General features: G+C 46.9%; 1 protein-coding gene across 8 annotated transcripts in view; it reads left to right on the forward strand.

Annotated features, from left to right (window-relative positions):
- Positions 1 to 25,361, forward strand: part of Pi4kb (phosphatidylinositol 4-kinase beta) — a 34,250-nt gene that overhangs the window by 1,680 nt on the left and 7,209 nt on the right. For 2 of the 8 annotated variants that reach the window (XM_076574530.1, XM_006994789.4), the window contains exons 2-10: positions 7,123 to 7,150; positions 7,899 to 8,835; positions 13,463 to 13,507; positions 17,471 to 17,698; positions 18,522 to 18,749; positions 21,007 to 21,116; positions 21,727 to 21,831; positions 21,995 to 22,118; positions 24,472 to 24,737. In XM_076574530.1, the coding sequence (XP_076430645.1) occupies positions 7,927 to 8,835; positions 13,463 to 13,507; positions 17,471 to 17,698; positions 18,522 to 18,749; positions 21,007 to 21,116; positions 21,727 to 21,831; positions 21,995 to 22,118; positions 24,472 to 24,737 (2,015 nt within the window). In that variant the 5' untranslated portion in view covers positions 7,123 to 7,150; positions 7,899 to 7,926. The remainder of the gene's footprint in view (positions 1 to 7,122; positions 7,151 to 7,898; positions 8,836 to 13,462; positions 13,508 to 17,470; positions 17,699 to 18,521; positions 18,750 to 21,006; positions 21,117 to 21,726; positions 21,832 to 21,994; positions 22,119 to 24,471; positions 24,738 to 25,361) is intronic. The other 6 variants (XM_015988302.3, XM_076574531.1, XM_042279491.2 and 3 more) reach the window with 3 other exon arrangements.

A 25,361-nucleotide genomic window follows, 5' to 3' on the forward strand; every position in this document is an offset into this window, starting at 1 on the left:
CCATGAGATGATATAAAGAGCTGGCATATTCAGAATCAGGACCCTTGGTTCTGCATGTAACTTCCTTACTTGAACTTGAAAATGCTCTTTTGAGGAAAACGACCCATCCTGTAAGCACCAGTGCAATAACAGGCTAGCAGCAGGGTGTCTGTCGGGAGAATAATTGTACTTTTTCTTTTAATTTATTAAACACTGCAGGTTCTCAGGCAAAAGGTATTTATTGCTAGTGGTTTTGTCATCTTGAGACTTTCCTTTATTTTGATATTTCGATCTCTCTGGGCCCTGCGTGTATGAAGTCAGTTTGGAACGCAAGCTCCTGGCCTGCTGCTTCTCAGCCCTGCCTTTTTCTCTTCCACCACGTGAAATCATTGACCACCTGTGCCTCTCCTTCCGTGCCCGATCCCTAACTCCAGATTCTGTAGTTAGAATGTGTTTGTAGAAGAGCCCTTGGAAAGGGGACTTCCTGCAGCTGACGAGCGCCTGCTTCGTCTCCCACATCTCTTCTGGCCTGGAGAATAAGGAAAGCACAGGCACTCCATTCCTCTCCCAACTCTAGGCCTGCTCAGGTCTGAAATAGTTCTGTAAGCCAGGTGGTGGTGGTGCGCCTTTGATCCCAGCACTGGGAAAGCAGATTTCGGATCTCTGAGTTCGAAGCCAGCCTGGTCTACAAATGGAGTTTTAGGACAGCCAGAGCTGTTACACAGAGAAACGCTGTCTCAAACTGCACTCCCCCCCCCCAAAAAAAAAAAAAAGAGAAAGAAAATAGTTAAACCATCTTGGCTCACTTCTTACCCCGAAGTTACTCCGAGTACCACCTTCCCTCCTTAGATGTGCCCTTAACAAAAACCCATACCTCTAGTTGTCCTTGCTTCTCATCCGGGTCCACACTGCCTAAGAACATGTTTGTTGAACACTAATGTAACAAACTGAGCTGCTGCTTTGGTTCGGGGAAGAGGTTCGGGAGGATCATTTCCGTAATTGGCGTGGGACAAAAGAGGGCCTAGTCTAAGCCCATTGAGGGCTTAAACAAGGAGGACCAGTTCAGAGAAAGGTGAGCGGTGCAGGTTGCTTTCTTTACCATCTGTCGGTCTCATCAGGGGCTCCTGAGCAGGCTTAGGCTGTCTGGCTGGAATCTGCTTATACCTGCTGCATGGCCTTACACAGAGTTCTCAGCTTGATCAATATTGACCTAACTACTGTGAGACCACTGCCCTTCCCCCACGGCCGTAGTTGAAAATGCCCTCTTCCCTGATGCCACCATCTTTTGAGACCTTGGGCAAGCATACTTGCTTCCTGCTGGGCTTGAGCTTGCTAGACTGCTCAGTCCAGAGTCTCTACAGGGAAAAATGTAAAAATCATTCTTCCTTTACCATTAAAGTCAAAGGTGAAAGATGAGTTGAGTTCTTAAAGATTTGTAATAGACCTTAAGACATGGAAAGGAACTTCTTTTTTAAGAAAAAATTTTTATGTGTATGGATGTTTTGCCTGCCTGTATATGTCCGTGGGCCATACATGTGCCAGTTGCCTGCAAAGGCTAGAAGAGGATGTTTGTTCCTTTGAAACTGGGATTAAAGATGGTTGTGAGCTGCTGGGAATTGAACCCAGGTCCTCTGGAAAAGCAGACAGTGCTCATAACTGTTGAGCCCTCTCTCTAGCCCCAGCAAGAAACTTGACAGCAGAACAAGCAGCCTAGGGTGATACAGAGTCCCTTTTGAAGAGCAGCCTATTTTTAAAAATTGCTGCTAACGATGTACATGTACTTGGTCATATTCAATAGCATTGTAGGGATTTATGATCAAAACTAACAGTCCCTTTCTCTACATCTGTACTCACACTCCCTCAAATTGGAGCTAGCCTCTTTAATTATCTCAGTATAAACTTCTGTCCAGAGCTCATTACCATGGCTTCACTTAAACGCTTGTTTCCCAACCCTTTGTTGCAAAAGAGAGTTTGACTGTAGAGGATTTATACTTGTTTAGGTAATTATTACAGTTTTGTTTCCATCTGAGCTTTTCCCATTGCTGAGATTGAAACCCAGGGCCTTGCTCATGTTAGGTAAATCCTATATCACTGCACTGGACCCTTGGTTCACTACACCCTTGGCCCTCTTTTCTATGAACTTTAACTGCACCTCATACAGTAAGATACTGGTTCCTTTATCTTTTTTTTTCCCCCACTTCTTGTGACCCATCTCAAAGGATCCTTAAAAGGAAGGAAAATTGAGCTGGCCTGCCTGAAGAAGAGCACTAGATCAGATGATTTCTAAAAAGTAATTCTGTGTGCCAGGCAGTGGTGGCACACGCCTTTAATCCTAGTCCTCAGGAGGCAGAGGCAGGTGGATCTCTGTGAGTTTGAAGCCAGCCTCAAAGTGGTCTACAGAGTGAGTTCTAGGACAGCCAGAGCTGTTACACAAAGAAACTCTGTCTCAAAAACAAACAAAAGACATTCTGTGAAAATGCAGGAGCATGTTAAAGCATCAGGATTGGTGTGAAATAGTTCATATTTATCATGGATAGTAAAAGATTTGAAGTGGTAATAATGGTGATTGGGTAAAGGCATTGATTTGGGACTTGGTACCATCTTTCCTGAAAGGCCAGTACAGTAAGTCTTTTCATGAAGACTTTTTTCATTAAATTCTGTGCAAGCAACATCATGAAAAGTTTTTTTGGTTTTTTTTTTTTTTTCATGAGAAGACCTTTTTCATTAAATTCAGAATTTCTGAGGTGCTCAGTTGAAGATAGCCTGGTTAAGAGATAATATTCCCTCCAGAGTCCTCTGTAGGCATAACTGCTCAGGCCAATAAAACACGTATGTGGCCACCTTCTCTGCCTCTTCAGAAGCTGCTCTGTACTACCATAACCTGGACTGACCCTGATACTCAGCCTTTCTCTACTATATTAGTTATTTTTCTTGTTGCTGTCACAAAATACCTGACAAAAGCAACTTAAAGGAGAATTTGTTTTGTCTCACAGTCTGAGGTTACAGTGATAGAGTGGAGCGTGGTGGTGTGGAGCAGGAGTGAGGCAGCTGGTCACTGCATCTGCAGTAAGGACAGAGAGACCATGAATGGATGTACTCGCCTTACTGCCTCCTTTTGATTCAGTCTGGGGCCCCGGCCATGGAATGGTGCCTCCAGCCTAGTCTAGAAAATCGCTCACAGACATGCATACAGAGGTTTGTTTCCAAGGTGACTTTAAATCCTATGAAGTTGATTGAAGATTACCCATCATGCCTACCTTGCCCAGTTCCATGGGGCACAGTTGTCAACACTTGGAGCTCTGATCTTTCCCCAGCCCCCTCCTTCTGTCCTAGTAGCCGAGCTGCTAGGCTCAGACAAGGAGGCTCTTTTTCCCCCCAGTCTGTCTTAAGGAGAGGTTAGACTCCCAGTGTGCTGTGGATCCTCAGCTGTGTGGATGCTACAGCTTGTAGGAGGAAGAGTGATAAACACAAGGCTTGTTTCTCCTCTTTTTTGTTGCTGAATTTTAATCCTCTTACTTTCTTCAGAATAGTTAATGCTCCAAGGTTTATTTTCATTGCTTTTAAAGATGAAGAAATTATTGAAGAGCATATTTGAATTAGATTTTGGAGAATCCCTTATTTCTGTTACTCATGTAGATGTGTCTCTGCCCATATGTTTATTTGTGTGTGCACACATACATGTGGAGGCCAGAAGACAACTTCAGGTTGTTTGCCAGATGCTGACTAGCAACTTTTTCTAAAAGACAGGAGTTCCTCAGCTTGCATCTGGCTGAGCACAGTAGACTAGCTAGGTGATAGTCCTAGGATCTACCTGTCTCTGTTTCCCCAGCACCGGGGTCACAAGTGTACACTGCCATGCTAGGCTTTTTTGACATGGGTTCTGGAGCTCAAACTCAGGTCCTGGTGCTTGCAGAGTAAGCGTTTTTCCATCTGAACAACCTTTTCAGTCCCTATTTCTGTTATCTTAATTGCCAATATGATCTAACCCTATTCCCTCTAGTATTCCTTCTCTGACTTGTGGTCCCTGAGTCCCTAAGAGCCCGGTGGAGATGCTTGTATAAAAGAGAAGTTGGGCTTATCTGCCCTACTTTTTTGGTTTGGTCTGGTTGGGTTTTTTTTTTTTTTTTATTTGTTGTTGGTTTTTTGTGTGTGGGGGGGGTTGGTTTTAGTTTTGTCTTGACAATAATCTCTTGTAGCCCAGGCTGGCCTCAACTCACTAAGTAGCTGAAGATGAGCATGAACTGTTGATCCTCCTGCCTCTACTACCCAAGTGCTGAGATTACAGGCATATACCACCATACCCTGCTTTTTTAAAAAATCTATGTTTCATGTACATGTGCGTGGGTCAGTACACACATGCCATGCCATGCATGTGAGGGTGAGAGGAAAACTTTCATGGCGTGATTGATTCTCTCCTTCTGCCTTAGGCTCAAGGGATGGAACTTGGGCCACCAAGCTTGCATGGCAAGTGCTTCTGTCCACTGAGCCAATCTCACGTGCCCTATGCCAGGCTTTTTCTGCACCTGGTGATAGCGTCCGGTTTCTTAGGCAGGTGGGGGAATCTGTTCACTGTGGGATTCCTTGTTGAATACTGTGATGTGGGATTCCTCGCTGAGCCCTGGGAGATTGTCTTCTTTTGCCTATGGGATAAAAGGTGATGTTACCTTTACCTGCCTTCCTGGTGCCAGTCATAAACAATTAATTGGGACAGGAATATTAATTTCCTGTCAAGTCTAAGACACTCTTATGTGTGAGGATGAGTGAACTTCATTTCCCTTGGAAGTTTGGGGGATGGTTGGTTTTGTTTTGTTTTTTGAGACAGGGTTTCTCTGTTTAACAGCCCTAGCTGTCCTGGAACTCGCTTTGTAGAACAGGCTGGCCTCAAACTCACAGAGTTCTGTCTGCCTCTGGAGTGCTGGGATTAAAGTATGCACCTCCACAGCCCGGTGGTTGTTTTCGTTTTAATGATACTGGGGATCAAATACAGGGCTTTGTACATGTTAGACAAATACTCTGCTTCTAAGCTTTTATTTACTCTCAGTACCCCTTAATTTTTTGCTTTGTTTCTCTTTAGATTATACCATGTAAACTGGGCCTTGAACTTGCTTTGCTATATAACTGAACTTTTGTTCTTGATCCTCCTGCCTCTGACTCTCAGGGATTACAGTTCTGCACCCCACACCAGATCTCCTTTAAGGTTTTGAAAAGCAGACTTTTAGGAGCTTTGTGATTTAGAAGTCTCTAGGGCAGTAGAGATGGCTCAGCGGTTATAAGCACTGGCTGCTCTTCCAGAGGTCCTGAGTTCTATTCCCAGCAACCACAGGGTGGTTCACAACCATCTGTGATGAGATCTGGTACCCTCTTCTGGCTTGCAAGCGTACATGCAGACAGAACACTGTATACATAATAAATAAATCTTTAAAAAAAAAAAAAGAGGTCTCTGAACTAGAAAAGAGAAGGATGAGTCAGGCATACAGATACTGAGAAAAAAGAGATAGTTGAACAGAGTTGATTGAGGCTAGAAGACCTAGAAGGTAAAGGTCTCAGTCATGAAAGTTCCCTACAGAGGTGTGGCAGGAGTGATTAAAGCTGCTTTATTATTATTCCTGTGCAATCCACATAGGCAGCCATGCTGGTTCTTCTGCTCAGAGGCACTGCCTAACTCTGGGAAAGAGTCTAGTGAAAGGCTGCCTCCTTCATATTGATACCAAGCCCAGACCTCATCAGGAGTACAGAGATACTTTTCTTGCTCGACAGAGTAGAGAGAAAGTTAGTCAAGTTTCCCTTTCTGTTGGTATCTGAAGTTGAAGAGTTTTCCCATCAGTCTTTCTGCAAAGCTTTGGTACTATTCCTGGGAGGCAGAGAACTGGGCTGTGTGATATTGGGCAAATGACAGTAACTGAACGCTTCTAAGGTAAAAGACGCATCAGTGGAAGGAAGGTGGCAGAAAGTAAGGCTTCTGCAGCTGGAGATGCAGCTTAGTTGGTAGAGTGCATGCCTAACATGTATGAAGCCCTGGATTCAATCAAACCAGGCACACAGGCCCATGCCTCTAACCCTGGCACTTGGGAAATGAGGCACAAGTATCACAAGTTTAAAATCATCCTCCACTATATAGTGACTTCAAGGCCAGCCTGAAATTCACGAGACCCCTGTCCAGGGAAAAAACAAAAGTTCTTCAGAGTGACCAGAAAAACATATACTGAGCACTCCTTTTCTACTCACCCAAGGTATAGATACCCCAGCCTCGCTGGAACAAAGAATAATGTTCTAAACACTTAGAAATTACTTACTTTCTTTTTTGTTTGTTTGTTTGTTTGTTTGTTTTGAAGACAGGGTTTCTCTTGTGTAGCTCTGGCTATCCTGGAACTCGCTCTGTAGACCAGGCTGGCCTCGAACTCACAGAGATCCGCCTGGCTCTGCCTCCCAAGTGCTGGGATCAAAGGCGTGCGCCACCACATGCCCAGCTGGAAATTACTTACTTTCTGGTTCTACAGAAGCCTCTCCCTTCTTCTAAAGTGGTGCATTGGATGCTCTCTTTATTTGGAAAGAGGTCTCTGAGTCTACTGATGGCTATATCCAGATTCTAAAGCCAGAATCATCTGACACAGTGTTGTAGACTTTTCTCCTGATCTGGTCACTCTGAGATCCTTTTCTTCTGCTTTTCGCTCACTCTTCTGATCTGGTTTGGTGACACTCTGAAGGCTCCTGGAGGATCCGTGGCTTTCACCAGCAGTGTTCTCTGACTACTTCTAGTCCATCCCGAGAGAGAGCCAAGTTTCAACTCCTGTGTGTCCCTGGTTTTTCAGAAGTTAGAGACCCATGAGTCCTGATTTCTTTTTGTCTTTTACAGCCCTTCCAGTTCCTGGAGTTTGTACCTGAGAGTGGGGAAGGGATAGTACGGGGAGGGAAAAGTGGTCATAAATTTTTAAAGAATCACAAAAAAACAGTGCAGCTCATGTCCCTCATAATAGCACATATGCACACACTGTTTAGTAACCTTTTACAGGGTTAGAATTCAACTAGCATTATTGAGTGCCACCTCGTGCCAGAAACTGTTAAATTATTTCATCCACATAAGTTTATGTCTGTCTTCTGTACAGCAGCAATGTGAAGTAATTATTTTTTTTTCTCAATTTGCAGTTGACGAAACTGAAACAGAAGATACATGGTGTGTTTAAGTTTTACGGCTTATAAACCTAGAGCGAGGGTATAGTGTCGGCAAGCAGACCTGCAGAAAAAGGGTACAGCGTCTGCAAGACTGACGATGGCTGCTTAGATACGCTCTCCACTAAGGGAAGCCTAGTGTAGTGTTTGCTGGCTCTTATTCCCTGGGCACTGTGTCTGTAACCACAGTCAGGAGTAGTAACTAGTACCTATAATGCCAGTACTTGGAAGGCTGAGGCAGGAGGATCACTACAAGTTTAAGGCCAGCCTGGGTATAAGATTGTCTCAGAAGACAATAACACTTTGATACTAAATAAAGAGAGAAGCAGAGAACTTGTGTGTGAAATATGTTATGAATAAGTAGATAATAGTTTAAATAGGAAAAGTATCACTACAGGCATTTGAAGGTGACACAGGAAGAACAAGAAAACAGTATTTAAAGAAAAGAGAATAAGACCGAGCTGCTCCCCAGTGTGCTGAAAAACTTAAAAGACCGTATAACTATCTCACCTGTTTGCACACGCAAGCTAAGAACCGAGGCTAGTTTGAGTGAGTACAGAAGGAATGATATGCAGTGATCAGAAGTGGAGGCAGGGAGGGAGATTTCTGTTGAGATGACTTCTCTGATGCTGAAGGACAGGAGGGAGGAGGTGCTTGGGCAGGCTTCATGGGAAAGGGAAGAGCTGAATATGACGCCACTAACCACTGTGTGTGTGTGTGTGTCCCTTTCTGTTCTTGTCTCCCTCCTCTAGCTTGGAAGCTCCAAGTCTGGCTGTAGCCATGGGAGACATGGTAGTGGAGCCAGCCACCTTGAAGCCAACTTCTGAGCCTACTCCTAGCCCATCAGGGAATAATGGGGGCTCCTTACTAAGCGTCATCACAGAGGGGGTCGGGGAACTGTCAGTGATTGACCCTGAGGTGGCCCAGAAGGCCTGCCAGGAGGTGCTGGAGAAAGTCAAGCTTTTGCATGGAGGTGTAGCCATCTCTAGTAAAGGTACCCCGCTGGAGCTGGTGAATGGGGATGGCGTGGACAATGAGATCCGTTGCCTAGATGATCCACCTGCCCAGATCAGGGAGGAAGAAGATGAGATGGAGGCCACTGTGGCCCCCGGCACAGCCAAAGGAGCGAGAAGACGACGACAAAACAACTCGGCCAAACAGTCTTGGCTCCTGAGGCTGTTCGAGTCAAAACTGTTTGACATCTCCATGGCCATCTCATACTTGTACAACTCCAAGGAGCCTGGAGTGCAGGCCTACATTGGCAACCGCCTCTTCTGCTTTCGCAATGAGGATGTGGACTTCTATTTGCCCCAGTTGCTTAACATGTATATTCACATGGATGAGGACGTGGGCGATGCCATTAAACCCTACATAGTCCACCGATGTCGCCAGAGCATCAACTTTTCCCTCCAATGTGCCCTGTTGCTTGGGGCCTACTCTTCAGACATGCACATTTCCACCCAACGACACTCCCGAGGGACCAAGTTACGGAAGCTAATCCTCTCAGATGAGCTGAAGCCAGCTCACCGAAAGAGGGAGCTGCCGTCTTTGAGCCCGGCCCCTGACACAGGGCTGTCTCCTTCCAAAAGGACTCACCAGCGCTCCAAGTCAGATGCTACAGTCAGCATAAGTCTCAGCAGCAACCTGAAACGAACAGCCAGCAACCCTAAAGTGGAGAATGAAGATGAGGTAAATTGGGGGAGGGACAGAAGGGCAAGGTGTCCGAGGGTTGCATGGAGACAGGACATCTTACTTGGGGTCACTCTGTTCTCTGTCCTCCCTTCTGTTCCATTTCACTGTTAGAAGGATGGAATGTTAGGATGGAAAAAGACCTTAGAATTCATGTATTCCAATGGCCTCATTTCACAGAGGAAAAATTCAGAGAGTAGAGAGATCAAGTGACTTGCCTCAGGTCATCTAGCTAATGGCAGGGCTGATCCTCCTGATGTAGTCCAGAGTTGGCTTTCACTAAACTGTGCTGTCATTCCATTAACCACACACTAAGAACTGTGGTACAGGCCTGATGCACCCTGCTTGAGGCCTGGCCTGGCTGAGGTCCCAGCAGCCCACAAGGAAGGAAAAGGGGCTGTGCTTTTTCTGTGCTGGGAGAGGAAGGATGCTAACTAGTACACCAACTACTTCTGGCCATTCCTCATAATCCCCTCCCCTCACTCCCCAAAGATCCTACTTTTTGCTAACATAGGGTAAAGTTTATTCTCTACCAGTGGGACCTCAACAGAATGTCCTGCCTTCGTTGGAGATAAACAAAAAGGGAAGAGAGAAATAGCCTTGGCAAAGTAAGTCTAATGCCTGGTTGAGGAGCTGAGACGGAGAAAAGGAAACTCGGCGGTAGCAGGCTACCCAATATTGATAGAGAGCAGGAAGTGAGTGGTCAAGAGCTTAGCACCACCATGTGCTATACATCTGGACAGTTTGTGGGGAAAGGGCCCAGTGGATAGCCAAGTTCAGTGGCCTGGTGTCCCAGCCAGACTAATGGTGCTCCAGTCTTCATCTCTGATTTCACTGTTGGCAGGCTCCCATTCTGGCTGCCAGCTGAGCCTAGAAAAGAAGGGGTTTAAAAGAAAAGAAAAAAGGAAAAACAATGAATTTGCACTGTTGGAAAGCTTATGCCCATGGTCCTGGCATCTGGCTCTGTGGGGTGTAAACCACCCACATTTTTTATACAGAAAAGTTTCTTTCAAGTGGAGGGAAGTCAGAGTAGTTAGAGAAAGGAAAAGCAGTAGGCAAGGGGAATTTGGAGGCTGCTCTCCCTGGAAATGTATTCTGTTGTGATATTTTAATGGTACTAAAGCTAACTGTGCCACTGTTTATTGACCATTGATATGCTAGGCAGCAGGCCAGACAATGTATGTGGACCCCTCACAACTCTACCTGGTGTTATTTCACGAGTGAGGAACCAGGCTTAGAGAAGTTAAATGCCTTTACTAAGGTCACTCAACTAGTGACTGTTAGACCAGGAGCCCAGTCCACAGTTCGTGCTCATAGTCACTCAGCTGAGCTGCCTCGGTCATTCCTCAGCATCTGTTCCCCCAGATCCCAGCTGTAAGAGGTCATGGGGGAAGAAGAGCCCAGGATGTGACAGTCTGCACTTCCACATCTGTGTACAGACAAAGCCCGAGCTATTACGGGAAGTAGAGTGGACTGATTTCATTTCTGTCTGAGCTTTGCAGCAGAGTCCAGGGTCTAGGAAGGGAGGTTATTGCAGAGCAAGAAGAACCCTCCAGATCGTGGTGGACCTTAGGGCCCGGAAGGCTTGAACTTCTCTGAAAGAACTGCCTCATCTAAAATCAGATCTGGTCGGAGTGCGTGTGCGCATCTGGGAGGGGATTCATTGGTGCCTCTTGTCTGGCTTGACTTTTCCCTGTATCTATTTTTTAGTCTTCATCTTAGGACCAGAAAAGCAGAGGCCTTAGGGTTTCTCTTACCCTGTGCTGGTCTGGGGTCCCTCTCCTATGCATCTAACTTCTGCTGCAGGATTATGGATGGCTCTGAGAGGCAGGTATTCTATGAGTGTTTAAATCTCCAGGGTGGGGTTTCCAGTTGCTGTTCTTCCCCGCCTGGCTCCTAGTTGATCACTAGGTCCGGGGAGGGAAGGAAGGAAGGAAGGAAGGAAGGAAGGAAGGAAGGAAGGAAGGAAGGAAGGAAGGAAGGAAGGAAGGAAGGAAGGAAGGAAGGAAGGGAGATAGATAGCACCTCCCCAGGCCCTCCTGGGTTAGCTGATGCTGGCAGAGAGACACTTGAATCCACTGAGGCTCCTTGGGAAACGTGAAAGCATGAAAGAGAAACAGAGAACACAAACATAAATACCACTAGGTTTCTAGGCATGGAGCCAAACTCAGGGGTTTCTGCCAGTCCTCTTGACATTTTGAGGATATGTCTATCAAAGGTTTGTGCTTGAGGTGCCAAGGGAATTGGTCTTCCTTTTCTTCCCCCCTTGTCATGAAACACTGACTCACTAAACAACTAGTTGCTTGTACAGTGTGCAGAGTTCTGTCCCAAAGGCAGCAGAGGATGGAGGATAAAATACTGTTCTTGGACTAGAACTGATAGTCTAATACCAAAGCTCCAATATGAGGAGCTTGTCAGCGTGTCTTTCTTGAAAAGTTGTTTCCAGAGGCAGTCAGTACATACATATCTTATTAAAATGAACTACAGATTTTTTTAGAGCCCAAGCAAGATCTTGTAAAGAAGGAGAGTTTCTGGGTGGGGCCTTACCCTCTCTGCTCCCAGTCTCAGTTTTCCTTTGGGTTTTGCTTAATCCCATGCTCCTCCCACTATGGAGAAGCTCCCAGAAGTGAGGTGGGGCCTCAGGGAAGAGGCCCAGGGCTACTTCCTGCCTGGAGTCTCCCTACAAAGCTCTTCTTCACTGGCCAGATCTCAGAAGTTTCCATTTTCTTATGAGGATTCCTTCATGCTCCTTACAGAGGGTTCTAGCATTGATTTCTCACATCTGACACACACACACACACACACACACACACACACGCCCAACCTTCAAAGCAGTTCTTATCAGCCTCAATTTTCCTTCCTGTTTGTAGCCAAATGATAAATATTTTGGCATAGAGTTGGGGGGGGGGGCACAAGTGATTTAGGTACCACCCCCTAATTCTATCCTCTCTACATAATGACACTCCAGACAGATAGCTTTGTCTTTTCAGGACTGTAACCTTTGTACAGAGAAATCTGCTGCATGTCACACTGGAAGCCCTCCCAGCCTGATAAGGTGTGATGTCAGCTCTTGGCTTCAGCTTTACTCCCCAAAGCTGACTCAGTACAAATGACTCAGGCCTCGGGAGTAGGAGGAGAGGAACAGATCACGATATCCTCCTGCCCGCCATGGACATTCATGAGTCCACCGGCTCTCGTCTGGGAGAGGATCAGCTAGAGCCAATCTCCTGCCTGTTCCTCTTTCCCAGCTAGCTGAGGTGTAGAAATTGAACAAGTAGGTTGTAACACATTCTGCCAGCCTCACTGTCTCAATCCTCCCTCCCACTGCTACTCAAAGTAGAAGAGTTGTGGCCTTAGCGGGGTGTTTCCAAGTGTGGCTACACCCTGTAAATGCTCTCCTGCCCAGTTTCATGAAGGAAAACCCAAACGTAGCACGTCTACTGCGACCTTCAGCCATAGAGTTGAATTAAGCAGATGCTGACTGTAGAGAAGAAGTGCAGTGCCCACTACCTCCTTGCTCTGCAAACTCTAAAAGACCCTGCCTCGTAGTCCACACCCTCCCCTCCTGCCTTTGTGCACACATTCTGTGCCGCCGCCTGCCTGCCCTGGTGGACTGGACAGAGCCCTGGCTGGCCCAGGGTGTGAGTACTCTCCGCAGCTCCTGGGTGTGCTGCCCGCACTTGGTTCCTAGATAACAGCTGAGCAAAGGAGACGGGGAGCGTTTATTTTTTTAATGTTCTGTTTGTTTCCTAAGAAAGACTCTCAGTATGAAGCCTGGGCTAGCCTTGAACTCTTGATCCTTCTGCCTTGGCCTGCCAAATACTGAGATTATAGGCGTGTGTCACTGCACTCAGCTGGGGTGATGTTTAGATTATTGGGATCAGACTTTGGGCTGGGATCAAGACTGCAGCTGCCCTGCTAATTAGCTTTCTTCAGTGGATTTAGCTATGACCTAATTGTCCAACGTCAGTCCAGAAATGTCATGTATTCAGTGTCATGTGCAGCAGTCCGACAGGAAGCCAGAGGGTTAATGGGTTTAATGAGACTGATGAAGATGTGAGCATCCAGCCCACAGGTTTCAGGTTCATGGGTCTGGGATGCCCTTTGTCACACACTTAGGGTGATCCTGGGGCTGACTAAGGAGGTCTGTACACCTGAAGGGTTAACTCTGCCTGAGATGGTCAGGAAACTAGAGGAATCTAGACTTTCTAGTCCAGGGGTCGTGCAGTTGGTGGCTGTCCCCTAGAGAAGGGTTGGTTGAAAGCATGTGAGTGGGTGATCGGAAAGAAGTGAACCCTGGCCAGGCACTCACTGCACTAGGGATCCAGCTCTAGGGTTTTGATCTAAAGGGAAGGTTTGTTCAGGCAAGAATAGAAGATAAAATAGAAAACCAAGTGCCTTTGCCTTCACCTCTTGATCTCAAGGTCCGAGCTTGCCTTCCAACATCCCCCAAATGTCTAGACTCTGGGCAAGTGGCGTGTCCAGGCTGACCATCTTTCACTAAAGCAGAAAGATATGCTGCACAAGCGAAGCAGTTATGATCCAAGTTGGAGCTAAATTCTTTGCCTTTGTCTCTTTCCCTCCCCCGACCCCACCCTTCTCCCCTTGCCCTCTGGCCCTTTCCCAGGAGCTCTCCTCCAGCACCGAGAGTATTGATAATTCATTCAGTTCCGTAAGTGGGGCCAGGCTGGGACTGGGTGGCAGCTCCTTGCGGCCGCATTTCCTCTCCGTCCTATGTCTTCTATGACCAGTGAAGGCCCTTTAATTCCAGGAGGTTAGCGTCTCCCTGCCAGGCTTCCCAGACCTGCGGGCCAATGCCCTGAGCCCCGGCCCAGACAGGTTCAGCTGATCCTCTGCTCAAAGACAGCAGCTGAAATGTTCTTCTGCTCCTAGGCCTCTGGAGCAGACAGCTGGGACAGGTAGAATTATTCCTGGATTAGAGCCAAGGACTGTTTGGCAGAAACCTCCAGGACCCCATTCTCCCACCCAGAACCCTTTCCCCATGACTTCTGCCATCAGAATTTATTTTTTCAGTTTTCTAAATGTTAGGCTCTGTGCTGGCTGAGCCAACTCCAAAAACAAACAGGAACTGGCCTGAGGGAAAGTTTTGCCTTCCCACAACTGGTTTTCCTTTTTAACTTCATTTCTTCCAGGTCTGAGTTCTTCCCTTTCCCCAGCCCACTGCCCAGGATGTCCCTTAATCCCTATTCTCCTTTCTTACTCCCTCTGGACTAAACCATGACCCTCTGGTCCTACAGGGTCTTGGACCTTGTTCCTGGCAGAGACGTGAGAGGAAATGCTGGACCCTCTGGGAGTTTGGATAATTTAATTTTTTATATATATATATTTTATTCTTTGTCTACCCACTGTTTTCTATTTTCTGTGCTGATCCCCTTTTAATCATGATCCCTTCTCCTCCCATGTGGCAGAGCCTCTTTTTTGGAGGCCTGGGGTCATGTCCAGTGTGGCTAGGTAACATAGGGGTCTACAACTGAAAGGCTGATTTGAGGATGGAAAAGAATTCTGCCTTTTCTAATATGAGATGACTAAATTGGATGGGGTGGAGGGTCCTTTGGACAGTGACCCTTTGCCACCTGAGTGGATGGATTCAGGGATCAAGATAAAGGCATGAGTCTTCAGATCTCAATCGCCCTCCATAAACACACCCTCTCTTTCTGGGGTGGAACCCAGGGCCTCGTCCTTTTTTTTGCTGTGTTAGGCCCCCAGGATGTTTCTAGGGATCCTTGAAGTCCAATTTCATTTTCTTTTTCTCCTTCAACCCTGTCCCCAAAGCTTCCCGTCCTTGCTGCTGTGCAGGGCTCTAAGCCAGCATAGCTCCTCCCATCGTAGATCCCACACGTCTAGGGGACGTGGTTGCCCGGTTCTCAGGAGAAGCCTCTGGGTGGGGAAAACTTAACAAGGCCCTGCCCTAGATGAAGTGCTACAGCCAGCAGTAGCTGCTGGGAGAGAGAACCGTTGTCTCCAGGAATAAGCCCCATGATAGGTTTCCCAATCCTAAGTGGCCAGCCATAACACTAATTGGACTTAGTATTAGATGTATAAAATAATAGTAAGAGGTTGGAAAAATGACTCAATGGTTAAGAGCACTGGTTGCTCTTCCAGGGGGCTTGCTTTTGATTCCCAGCACTTAGAGGATGGCTCACAACCACCTGTAACTCCAGTCTCAGAGGATTGATGCCTTCTCCGGCCTCCATAGGCACTGCACACATATGGTATACAGACATGTAGACAGAAAACCCATACACATAAAATAAAATAATTTTTAAAGACTTATCTACGTGTGGTGGTATGTGCCTTTAATCTCAGCACTTGGGAGGCAAAGGCAGGTGGATCTCTGTAGCTGGAGCTACACAGTGAGACCCTGTCTCAAAAACAAAAATAATTTCCATGCCCAGTAGTTTCATCTTTTTATAATACTGTAACACTATTACAGAAAAGGTAGACAGAAACTGGGTCTTTCTGCTCCCAGTGTGTCTGAATAAATCTACTTTCAAAAAAATAATTTTTATTATAGAAGAGATGATGAATTCATAAGGGAGTTGGAGGGACATGGGAAGGGTAGAAATGATATAAATATAGTATACTCATGTATGAAATTCTTAAAACAAATTTTTCATTAACAAAAGAAGTCTTGAATAAAGTTTGTTCTTAATTTCAAAAAAAAGAAAACAAAAGATGTTCTTTTTTTTCTTTTTTCTTTCTTGTAGTATGAGCAGTAAAGGTAGAACTTCTCTATCAGAACAGTGAGAGGCTTGGTATAGTGGTATACATCTTTAATCCCACCACTGAGAAGGTAGAAGCAGGAGGATTTCTGTGAGTTAAAAGGCCAGCCTGGTCTATATAGAGAGCTCCAGGCCAGACAGGGCTACATAGCAAGACCTTGTCTTAAAAAAAAAAAAAAAAAAAGAAAGAAAAGAAAAGAAAAGAAAAAAAGCTGGGCGGTGGTGGCGCACGCCTTTTTAATCCCAGCACTCGGGAGGCAGGGCCAGGCAAATCTCTGTGAGTTCAAGGCCAGCCTGGGCTACAGAGAGTGAGATCCAGGACAGGCACCAAAACTACACAGAGAAACCTTGTCTCAAAAAACAAAACAATCAAACAAAAATAGCAAAGAAATAGAAAGAGGGAGAAGCCAGGCAGTGGCACACGCCTTTACTCCCAGCACTCAGGAGGCAGAGGCAGGTGGATCTCTGAGAGTTTGAGGCCAGACTGATCTACAAAGTTCCAGGACAGCCAGATCTGTTACACAGAGAAACCCTGTCTCGAAAAACCAAAAAAAAAGGGGGGTTGGGGGGGAGGGCGGTGGGGGGTAGAGAAAAGCCTGGTAAATGAAATACTATTTCAATGAGAAGAGCAGAAAGGAAGAGTAAGAAGAGAGATTGTTCTCTACAGCTGAGGAGACGTGATGAAATACGGAGTTGTGTAGTAAACATCTGTTGGTTTTTCAGTGTCTTGGTATTTAAGTCTTGGCTGACCTAGTAATCACTAACTCAGGATGGCTTGGAATTTGTGGCAATCCTCCTGCCTCAGCCTCTCAAGAGCTAGAATGTGAGTCACCAAGCCCAGCATATGGGGGTTTTGTTTGTTTGAATCAAGTTCTTTTCTATAGCCCACACTTGTGATCTTCCTTGCCTTGACTTTCAAGGTGCTAGGATTAGAGGCGTGCACCTCTCTGGCCAGCTTTGTGGCTGTCTTGAAAAAGGGTCCCTATGGTAGACAGGCTTAGACTAGGAGAGCTCTTCATCATGTCTATCTGAGTCCATCTTTCTCCCCACCCTACCTTGGCCTTTCTAGAAACTGCTGAAACACCTGGCATGAGGAACCAAGCCTACCACAAGGAACTAAAATGGGGAGCCCAGCCTCTGAAAGGCAGGGGAAGAGGACCCAGGGAGGAATGCTAGAGACAGGCCTTCAGAAGGGCCACCAAGGGTTAAAAGGAGCTGTTGCTGTCTCCATCCACCTGTGTGCACCACCCTCCCCCTGCCTTTTCTTCCCCCTGGTTATATCCTCATCAATACAGTTTGCTCGTTCTCTTCTCATCCCCTGCTTGTGTACTTAGCCCTGACGAGAATGTGGGGTAATTGGGTTATGTGCCATGGAGAACAACAGAAGTTTTAGGATGAAGAACATTTTCCTTCTTTGAAAGGGGAAATACTGATTCAGGCCACTTTTCCTAGTCTTGTGAGGTCTGGCAGAGCCCTTTGGCACAGCCAGCCTGAGGGCCCAGTCAGGAGGAAGGATAACCCTGTTCTTGAGATGAGTATGAGCTCTTCCGTCTGAGGTCCTTGGTGGCCTCTCTAGACCTTGTCCCCTTGCCTGCACCAAAGGCTTAGGGCAGTCTTTGAGGAAGGACTCAAGTCCAAGAAAAAATGGTCTATCCCAGTGTGCTGAGTTCAGGCCATCTTGGGTCCCTAGCAATTAGCTCAGAGAAGGGAATGTGTTGGTTCTTCCCAGTTCAAGCTGAGAAAAGGAGGGTGAAAATTCCTACCATGGCCAAAGGTAGCCCCTTTCCTGGGGTTCTTTAAATACTGGGGCCCTGGCCAGAAGCAAATAAGAGGGATAGGCCGCTGTTTTTCAGTGTCATCTTTACCATCTTTTGTTTCATCCAACCCTCTAGCCTGTCCGGCTGGCCCCTGAACGAGAATTTATCAAGTCCTTGATGGCAATCGGCAAACGGCTAGCCACGCTCCCCACCAAAGAGCAGAAAACACAAAGGCTGATCTCAGAACTCTCCCTGCTTAACCATAAACTCCCTGCCCGAGTCTGGCTGCCCACTGCTGGCTTTGACCACCACGTGGTCCGTGTGCCCCACACACAGGCTGTTGTCCTCAATTCCAAGGACAAGGTAAGTGGGCTCTGGCCCAGAGCCTCCCCTCATCTGACTGCATCCCCTTGACTCCTCAGGCTCTGTTCCCTACCAGCATGCTGGAGACTTTAGTTATGGTGCATGTATTAACTGTGACTCGACCTCATTGCTCCTGTGATGCCCAGAACCCAAGAACCCTCCTGCCTGACTTCTTGGGTTTTGCTTTTATGGGCCAAAGTAGCCCAGTTTCAGTTTATCTCATGCCATCCTTGAGAATGGCTTCCCACCCACTCCTTGTCCTCCTTTGAGAAGCTCTTCCAGCCTCTCTGACTTTCAGGCTATCCAGGTACAACCACCATGTGGGTAAAGGGACATTTTTATAAGACTTTTTTGGTCAAAGTGGGCAGAAAGGAAAGAAATATGCCCAGTTCATGCTAGAAAAAACAAGCTGTGTTTGTCTGCTCACAGGAATGATGGTGCTCATGGTTCAGATTCTCCTCTCAGAGGAAGTATTGAAAATTAGGACTCTCCTTGGGACACATATCACGTTATCCAGTTTTTTTGTGTCTGCTTCCCTAGGCCCTGACTTTAGCATAAGCCCACAGAGCTTCAACTGCCATTGACAGTTGGAACAGTTTTCCAAATTGTACATGTGCATTTGAAGCCCTGATGATAAGCTTGGAAGCCTTTGCAGTACCCTTTCCCCAAATGTTTTATGCAGGTGGTATCACAAGTTCCTACCTGTGCATGTTGCTCACAGTCATAAGGGACTACTGTTGAGGGTTGGAACAAAAAACTATGTCAATGAAATTTAGACGGGGAGGTAGTGGCAAATGCTGTCTTCCCCCACCCACCCACCCAGGCTCCCTACCTGATCTACGTGGAAGTTCTTGAATGTGAAAACTTCGACACAACTAGTGTTCCTGCCCGGATTCCTGAGAACCGAATTCGGAGCACACGGTCCGTAGAGAACCTGCCTGAATGTGGCATCACTCATGAGCAGCGGGCTGGCAGCTTCAGCACAGTGCCCAATTATGACAATGACGATGAAGCCTGGTCGGTGGATGATATAGGCGAGCTACAGGTGGAGGTGAGGGAGCGCCAAGGAGACAACACTGGGGGCCCAGCACCTGTTCCCTAAGAGCTTGTAATACATTTGGGGTGACACTTGTTAGCAGGGGTGGCAAGCACCCCGATGAACGTTGTAGGGGGTGAGGGGTGTGAGAAGGAGAGGCTCTGAACAGCTGGTTGGAATAGGTTCAAGCTTGTTCTTCTGCAGGAGGAACATCTAGACCAGGCGAGGAGGGAGATGTGATAAAACATTTATGGAACACCTGCTACACAAAGTCGATTTAGATCAGCAGAGACTGACAAGCCATTCATGTGTTCAGTCAAATACATAAAGGGAACTGGGCAGTGGTGGTGCACTCAAGAGGCAGAGGCAGGCAGGTCTCTGAGTTCGAGGCCAGCCCAGTTTACAAAGTGAGTTCCAGGACAGCCAGGGCTGTTACACAGAGAAACCCTGTCTCTAAAAACCAAAAACAAATAAATTACATATATATATAAAGGGGCTGGAGACATAGCTCCCAGTAAGAGCACTGGCTGCTCTTGTAGAGATTTGGGTTCAGTTCCCAGTACCTTTGTAGTGGCTCACAACTGTCTGTAATTCTAGTTTTAGAGGACCAGCGCCCTCTTCTGGCCTCTGTGGACACTGTATGTACATGGTGCACATATAGGCAAACACTCATATACATAAATATTTCAAAAAGAGAGAAATATTAATATCTGTATGTAGTGACTCACAGCTATAATCCCAGCACCTGAAAGGTTGAGGCAGAAGGTTCGAGGTTAAGGCAAGCCTTGGCTACATAGAGAATTTGAGCCCAGTCTGTACCTTTCTTGAAAATTTTTTTTTAAAAAGTGTTTATGGAGGGCTTTCTGTGTTCCACACCTGAATACTGTATGCTAGTGAACAAGACTTGGCTTATCCCTGCAAGGAATTTATGACCTAACAGAGAATCAGACCAGACAGCTGGTAGTTGTAGTACTGTGTGATCTGCACTGTCGAGGGGAGCATGAGACATTATGGAAGTACCCAGAGTTGGTATTTACTCCAGACTTGGGGTGGGAGTCAAAGATTTCCTGGAGGAAGTAGTCTTTCAGCTGAGGCCTGAAGCATGGTTGGAATTAGCAAAACAAAGAACATTCAGACAGAGGAATGAATGTGTACAAAGACTGGAAGAGAAAATGGAGCATGGATTTCAGTTCCATGATAGAAACTGAAAGAAACTTGTATGCGTTGGCTGTGTAGTGAGGTGAGAAGCAGTGACGAATGAGGCTGGAGAGGTTGACAGGACCTGACGAGCCATGCACTCATTCAGTCCTGCTGGCTGTGGGAAGAGATTCCAGCTCCATGCTGGGGTTGGAGGAAGGCAAGCGGAGCAGATTTTATGTAGCAGCATTTGGTGAAAAAGACAGCTCTCTACCTTTTTACAGTCAGTTGAGGTTCGACATAGCGACTCAAGGAGAAGAATGAAGATGCACAAGTGCATTAGCCGGCGCCGAGGTCGCTGAGCCTGGCAGAGGCGTTACAGGGAGAAGTGGGTTAGAGGGTCAGGCTGAAGAGACGAAGGTGGAGGTAGAGGCTCACCTGAGTGGAAGCAGGGAGCCTGAGAAACGGGAGTCCCTCTCTCAAAAAGAAAAAAAAAGCCAGGCGGTGGTGGCGCACGCCTTTAATCCCAGCACTTGGGAGGCGGAGGCAGGCAGGTCTCTGTGAGTTCAAGGCCAGCCTGGTCTACATCAGAGTTACAGCCCAGCCTGGTCTACAGAGCAAATTCCAGGACAGCCAGAGTTACACACACAGAAACCCTGCCTTGAAAAAAACAAAACAAAAAAATTGAAGAACTAGTCAAAGAAACCTAGTCTGGAAGAATCTGAGGGAGAATAATACATCCCTAATCATATGGGGCTTTCAATATGAGGTCAAAAATTATGATTTCTGCAAAAGTTGTGGCAATGGTGTACAAACTTAAGGGTGTTGGGGGTATCTGGAAAATTTGCTAAAATCTGGCTTCTAGATTTCATCCCCAGTAGTTCCAATTTAGACTGGTAGTGAGATCTGAGAATCTGTATCTCCTACCCATCTCCATGAATTATGATGGAGTAGTTCACACTTTGAGAACACCACTGTGAGATCCATAACTCAAGAAGGCCATAACGGTGTGGAACCATGGTGGCTTTGAGAGCAGTCTAGAATGAAATGGTAGGCCAGTACGCCACAGTTAGGGGCAAGTGACCGGCGGGCCAGAGGGATCTTGTGTTTAGCACCTCTGACCTGCTCTTCCCAGCTCCCTGAAGTGCATACCAACAGCTGTGACAACATCTCCCAGTTCTCGGTGGACAGCATCACCAGCCAGGAGAGCAAGGAGCCTGTGTTCATTGCAGCAGGGGACATCCGGTATGGCCAGATCACATCAGCCTTCATTTAACCTCTTTTCCAGGCTCTGCTTGTAGCTTTATCCCTTTTCTGTGTCCAGTCACCAGCTATCAGCCTGTGTCTTTCTCCTTTATCTCATTATTCTGTCCTTGTCCTTGGGCCACCATACTTGAGGCAGTCAAGGTGCAATAGAGGCATTGCTTGAGCTACTACAAAAAGAAATGATATTTTAAGAGAGTTCCAAAAAGAAGACAGTGCCTCAGAGGGCATTTAAGCATCGCTTCTCAAAGTTGCACTTGACTAGCATGTGCAAGGCCCTGGGTTCAGTTCCCAGCACCACGAAAAAACCCAAAACCAAGAATCAAAATGAGATCTCAAATTGTATCCTTCACTTTGAGGGGAGAGAGGAGACCTTTTTGGACATGCAGATTCTGGAGTCATACCCTTTCTGAATCAATATTGGGATAAAGGAATGAAGAAAGCCAGGTTCTTTGCATGATCACAAACTACCAGGTTAGCAAAATAGTGCTGTTGATTATGCTTCTAGGAACAGTGGCAAGGAGAAGGGCACAAAGGCATTGCAGCTCTGAAATAACTCTTCCAAATAAATTGTGTATTTCCTTCCTGCTAGACGGCGCCTTTCAGAACAGCTGGCTCACACTCCCACAGCCTTCAAACGAGACCCCGAAGACCCTTCTGCAGTCGCCCTCAAAGAGCCCTGGCAGGAGAAAGTGCGGTGAGGAGGGTAGAGGGTGGAGGGTAGTCTCGGTACTCCTCTCAGAGCTCCAAGGCATCTCCAGGTGCTTACTTCGGCCTCCCTAGTGCCTTTCCACCTCTAAACACTCCCTGAGACTTCCACTGCGGCCTGAGTCCTTATCCTGGGACTTCTTTCTTCATAGGAGGATCAGAGAAGGCTCCCCCTACGGCCATCTTCCCAATTGGCGGCTCCTGTCAGTCATTGTCAAGTGTGGAGATGACCTTCGGCAGGAGCTGCTGGCTTTCCAGGTGTTGAAGCAACTGCAGGTGAGGAGAGGAAACAAAAACGCACAGGGAGAGGGGCAGTGAAAACCTGGGTGCAGCCCCAGCGCTCCAGGGACCACACAGGCTGATTTCTCGGGGAGCTCTCTGCTCCTACCCAGGTCTGCATGGGAAAGTTAAACTGAAACTGGCTTGCCTGTCCCCAGAGCAGCACAGCCACATGATGCGGAGCTCTAGGGCGGCCTCTGTTGGTTCTCTCTGGAGCTACATCTGCGCTGTTCTGACCACTGAGTGTCAGTTTCTTTTTTTGACTGAGAAGTGTGACTTCACATAGGGTCTCACGGGGTTCAGGCCAGCCTCGAACCCAGTTATAGCAAAGGTGGCCTTGCACTCCTGGTCCTTCTGCCCTCACCTCCCAAGTGCTGGGTTATATGCGGGCAGCACTGGGCTTTGGCTTTGTCCTTGAAGTCAGAACTTCCCATGATCCGGGATGGGTGGGTTTATTCTGTGCTCCAGCATTTGGGTTTTGTTTTGTCTTTTTAAAAAATGTTTATTCATGTGTATGGGTGTTTTCCATGCATGTATGTGTACAGTATCCATAGAGGTCATTACAGGGTGTCCGGTGCCCCTAGAACTAGAGTTACAGTTGTGAGAAGCCACATGGGTGGGAGGAACTGAACTCAAATCCTAAGCAAGAGCAGGAAGTGCTCTTAATCCCTGAGCCATCTCTCTAGCCTTTGCTCTGTCTTTTTTTTTTTTTTTTTTTTTTTTTTTTTTTTTTTTTTTTTTTTTGGTTTTTTGAGACAGGGTTTCTCTATGTAGCTTTGCGCCTTTTCTGGAACTCACTTGGTAGCCCAGACTGGCCTCGAACTCACGGAGATCCGCCTGGCTCTGCCTCCCGAGTGCTGGGATTAAAGGCGTGCGCCGCCGCCGCCGCCGCCGCCGCCGCCACCGCCACCACCACCACCACCACCACCCGGCTCTGCTCTGTCTTTTTGAGACATGGTCTCACTCTGTAGTTGAGATTTACCTGGAACTCATTATGTAGTCCAGGCTGGCCTTGAATTCATGACAATCCTCATACCTCCGCTTGAGTAATAGGATTACAGGTGTGAACTGCTGGGCCTGGCTGTACTGTGTTGAGAGACTGATCACCTGGTCTCCCTGGGTTGGTGACCTGCAAGAGGCTTCACCTGTGCAATTCAGTGCTTTGTAACATTTGTAGTTTTTGGTTGGTTGGTTGGGGCGGGGGTGTGAGTTTGATTTTTTTTTTTTTCTTTTCTTTTTTTTTTTTTGGTTTTTCAAGACAAGAGTTATCTGTGTAGCCTTGGCTGTCCTGGAACTTGCTGTGTAGACCAGGCTGGCCTCAAATTCAGAGATCCACCTGCCTCTGCCTCCCAAGTGCTGGGATTAAAGGTGTGCACCAACACTGACAGGCTTGTTTGTAGGTTTTTTGAGGGGTAGAGGTGGCTTGAACTTTGTCCTGGTTTTTGGTTTTGTTTTTAGAAAGGATCTCACTCACAGCCTCAGCCAGATGTTACTTGCTTTGTACCCTCTGTACTCTCAGCCAATGTCAGCTGTCCTCGTACCACAGCCCACTACCTCCTCCCTCAGCTTCCCAATACCAGGGTTACAGTATGTGGGTTACAGTATGTGGCACATGGCTTAAGTGCTTGAATTTTTTGTTTTGTTTTTGAGACAGGATCTCATGTAGCTCAGGTTGACCTCTGACTCTCACTTTTATTAAACATTGGCCTCAAACTCCTGATCCTCCTGCCTCTGCCTTCCACATATTGGAAATACAGGCTTAGGCCACTACATCCAGTAGTATTTTCATTTTTATAATCTTATTTTATGTGCACTGGCATTTTGCCTGCATGCATGGCTGTGTGGGGGTGTTAGAAGCTCTGGAACTGGAGTTACAGACAGGTGTGAGCTGCCATGTGGGTGCTGGGAATTGAACCCAGGTCCTCTGGAAGAGCAGGCAGTGCTCTCAACCACTGAGCCATCTCTCCAGCTCCATATTTTCATTTTCTAGAGATGCTTTCTCTGCCCCTAAAACTCCAATTTTGTTGTTGTTGTTGTTCAAACTTACGTTAACCTCTATGTATAGTTTCTCCCCTTTGCCAGGCCCTGTCCTTCCTTTTCAGACTCCCTGGTTCTGTTGTTTGTGGTTGTATACACCTGTAATCCTAGAATGTGTAGAGATGGGGATCAGGAAGTCAAGTCTAGCCTGGGCTATATGAGTCCCTGTCTCAAAAAACTTCCTGGTTCTTAGTAGGTCAGTGAGTCTTGCTTAATGCTCTTCAAGATACCAAGGGAGAGGTTGAGGGGAAAGAAATTTTATTATTCTCTGGAGATAGATGAGCCACTCTGGATCCTTTGTGTCTCTTCACAGTCCATCTGGGAGCAGGAGCGGGTGCCTCTCTGGATCAAGCCATATAAGATTCTTGTGATCTCAGCAGACAGCGGCATGATTGAACCAGTAGTCAACGCTGTGTCCATCCACCAGGTGAAGAAACAGTCACAGCTCTCCTTGCTCGATTACTTCCTACAGGAACATGGCAGTTATACCACTGAGGCATTCCTCAGTGCCCAGCGCAACTTTGTGCAAAGTTGTGCTGGCTACTGTTTGGTCTGCTACCTTCTGCAAGTCAAGGACAGGTAAGTGGCTTGTGCCCTTCATCCTAATCTTTCACAAGGGTCTTCTCTGTCCCTTCACATGTAGTTCCTCAGTTGGTGAAACAAGGTCTTTTTAGGAAAGATTTGTTTGTGTGACACTAAGCCAAATGATGAGTGCTGGCGGAGATGAGGGCGGAAACAGAGGACGTAGGGAAGACTTGAATGAGCAGAAAAAGGGTGAGGGAGAACAAGGGCAGCTAGAGCTGTGGAGGAAAGATGAGGAAACGTTTCATTGGGATCAAACCTCGGGGAGCAGGCAGTGACACCAGTCCTTCATTATGAGACTGAAGAGTTTTGGGGGTTTTGTTTTTGTTTTTTGAGAAAGGGTCATTTTATGTATCCCTGACTGTCCTGGAACTTGATATGTAAACCAAGCTGGTCTTGAGCTCACAGAGATCTTCCTGCCTCTGCCTCCTGAGTGTTGGGATTAAAGGCCTTTGCTACCACAATCAGCAAGAATTTTATTTTGCAGGATAGGAATGATATGTTCTGATCTGTAGATGCCATATGGTGCTGTGGGTGAATTGAAGGTTAGTGTGACTACATCCTTAACAAGAAAGCAGAAGATAATGGAGCCTGGCACAAAGGTAGTCAGTGACTCAAAAC

The sequence above is a fragment of the Peromyscus maniculatus genome, chromosome 6 (assembly GCF_049852395.1).
Source record: "Peromyscus maniculatus bairdii isolate BWxNUB_F1_BW_parent chromosome 6, HU_Pman_BW_mat_3.1, whole genome shotgun sequence".
NCBI classification, from domain to species: Eukaryota; Metazoa; Chordata; class Mammalia; order Rodentia; family Cricetidae; genus Peromyscus; species Peromyscus maniculatus.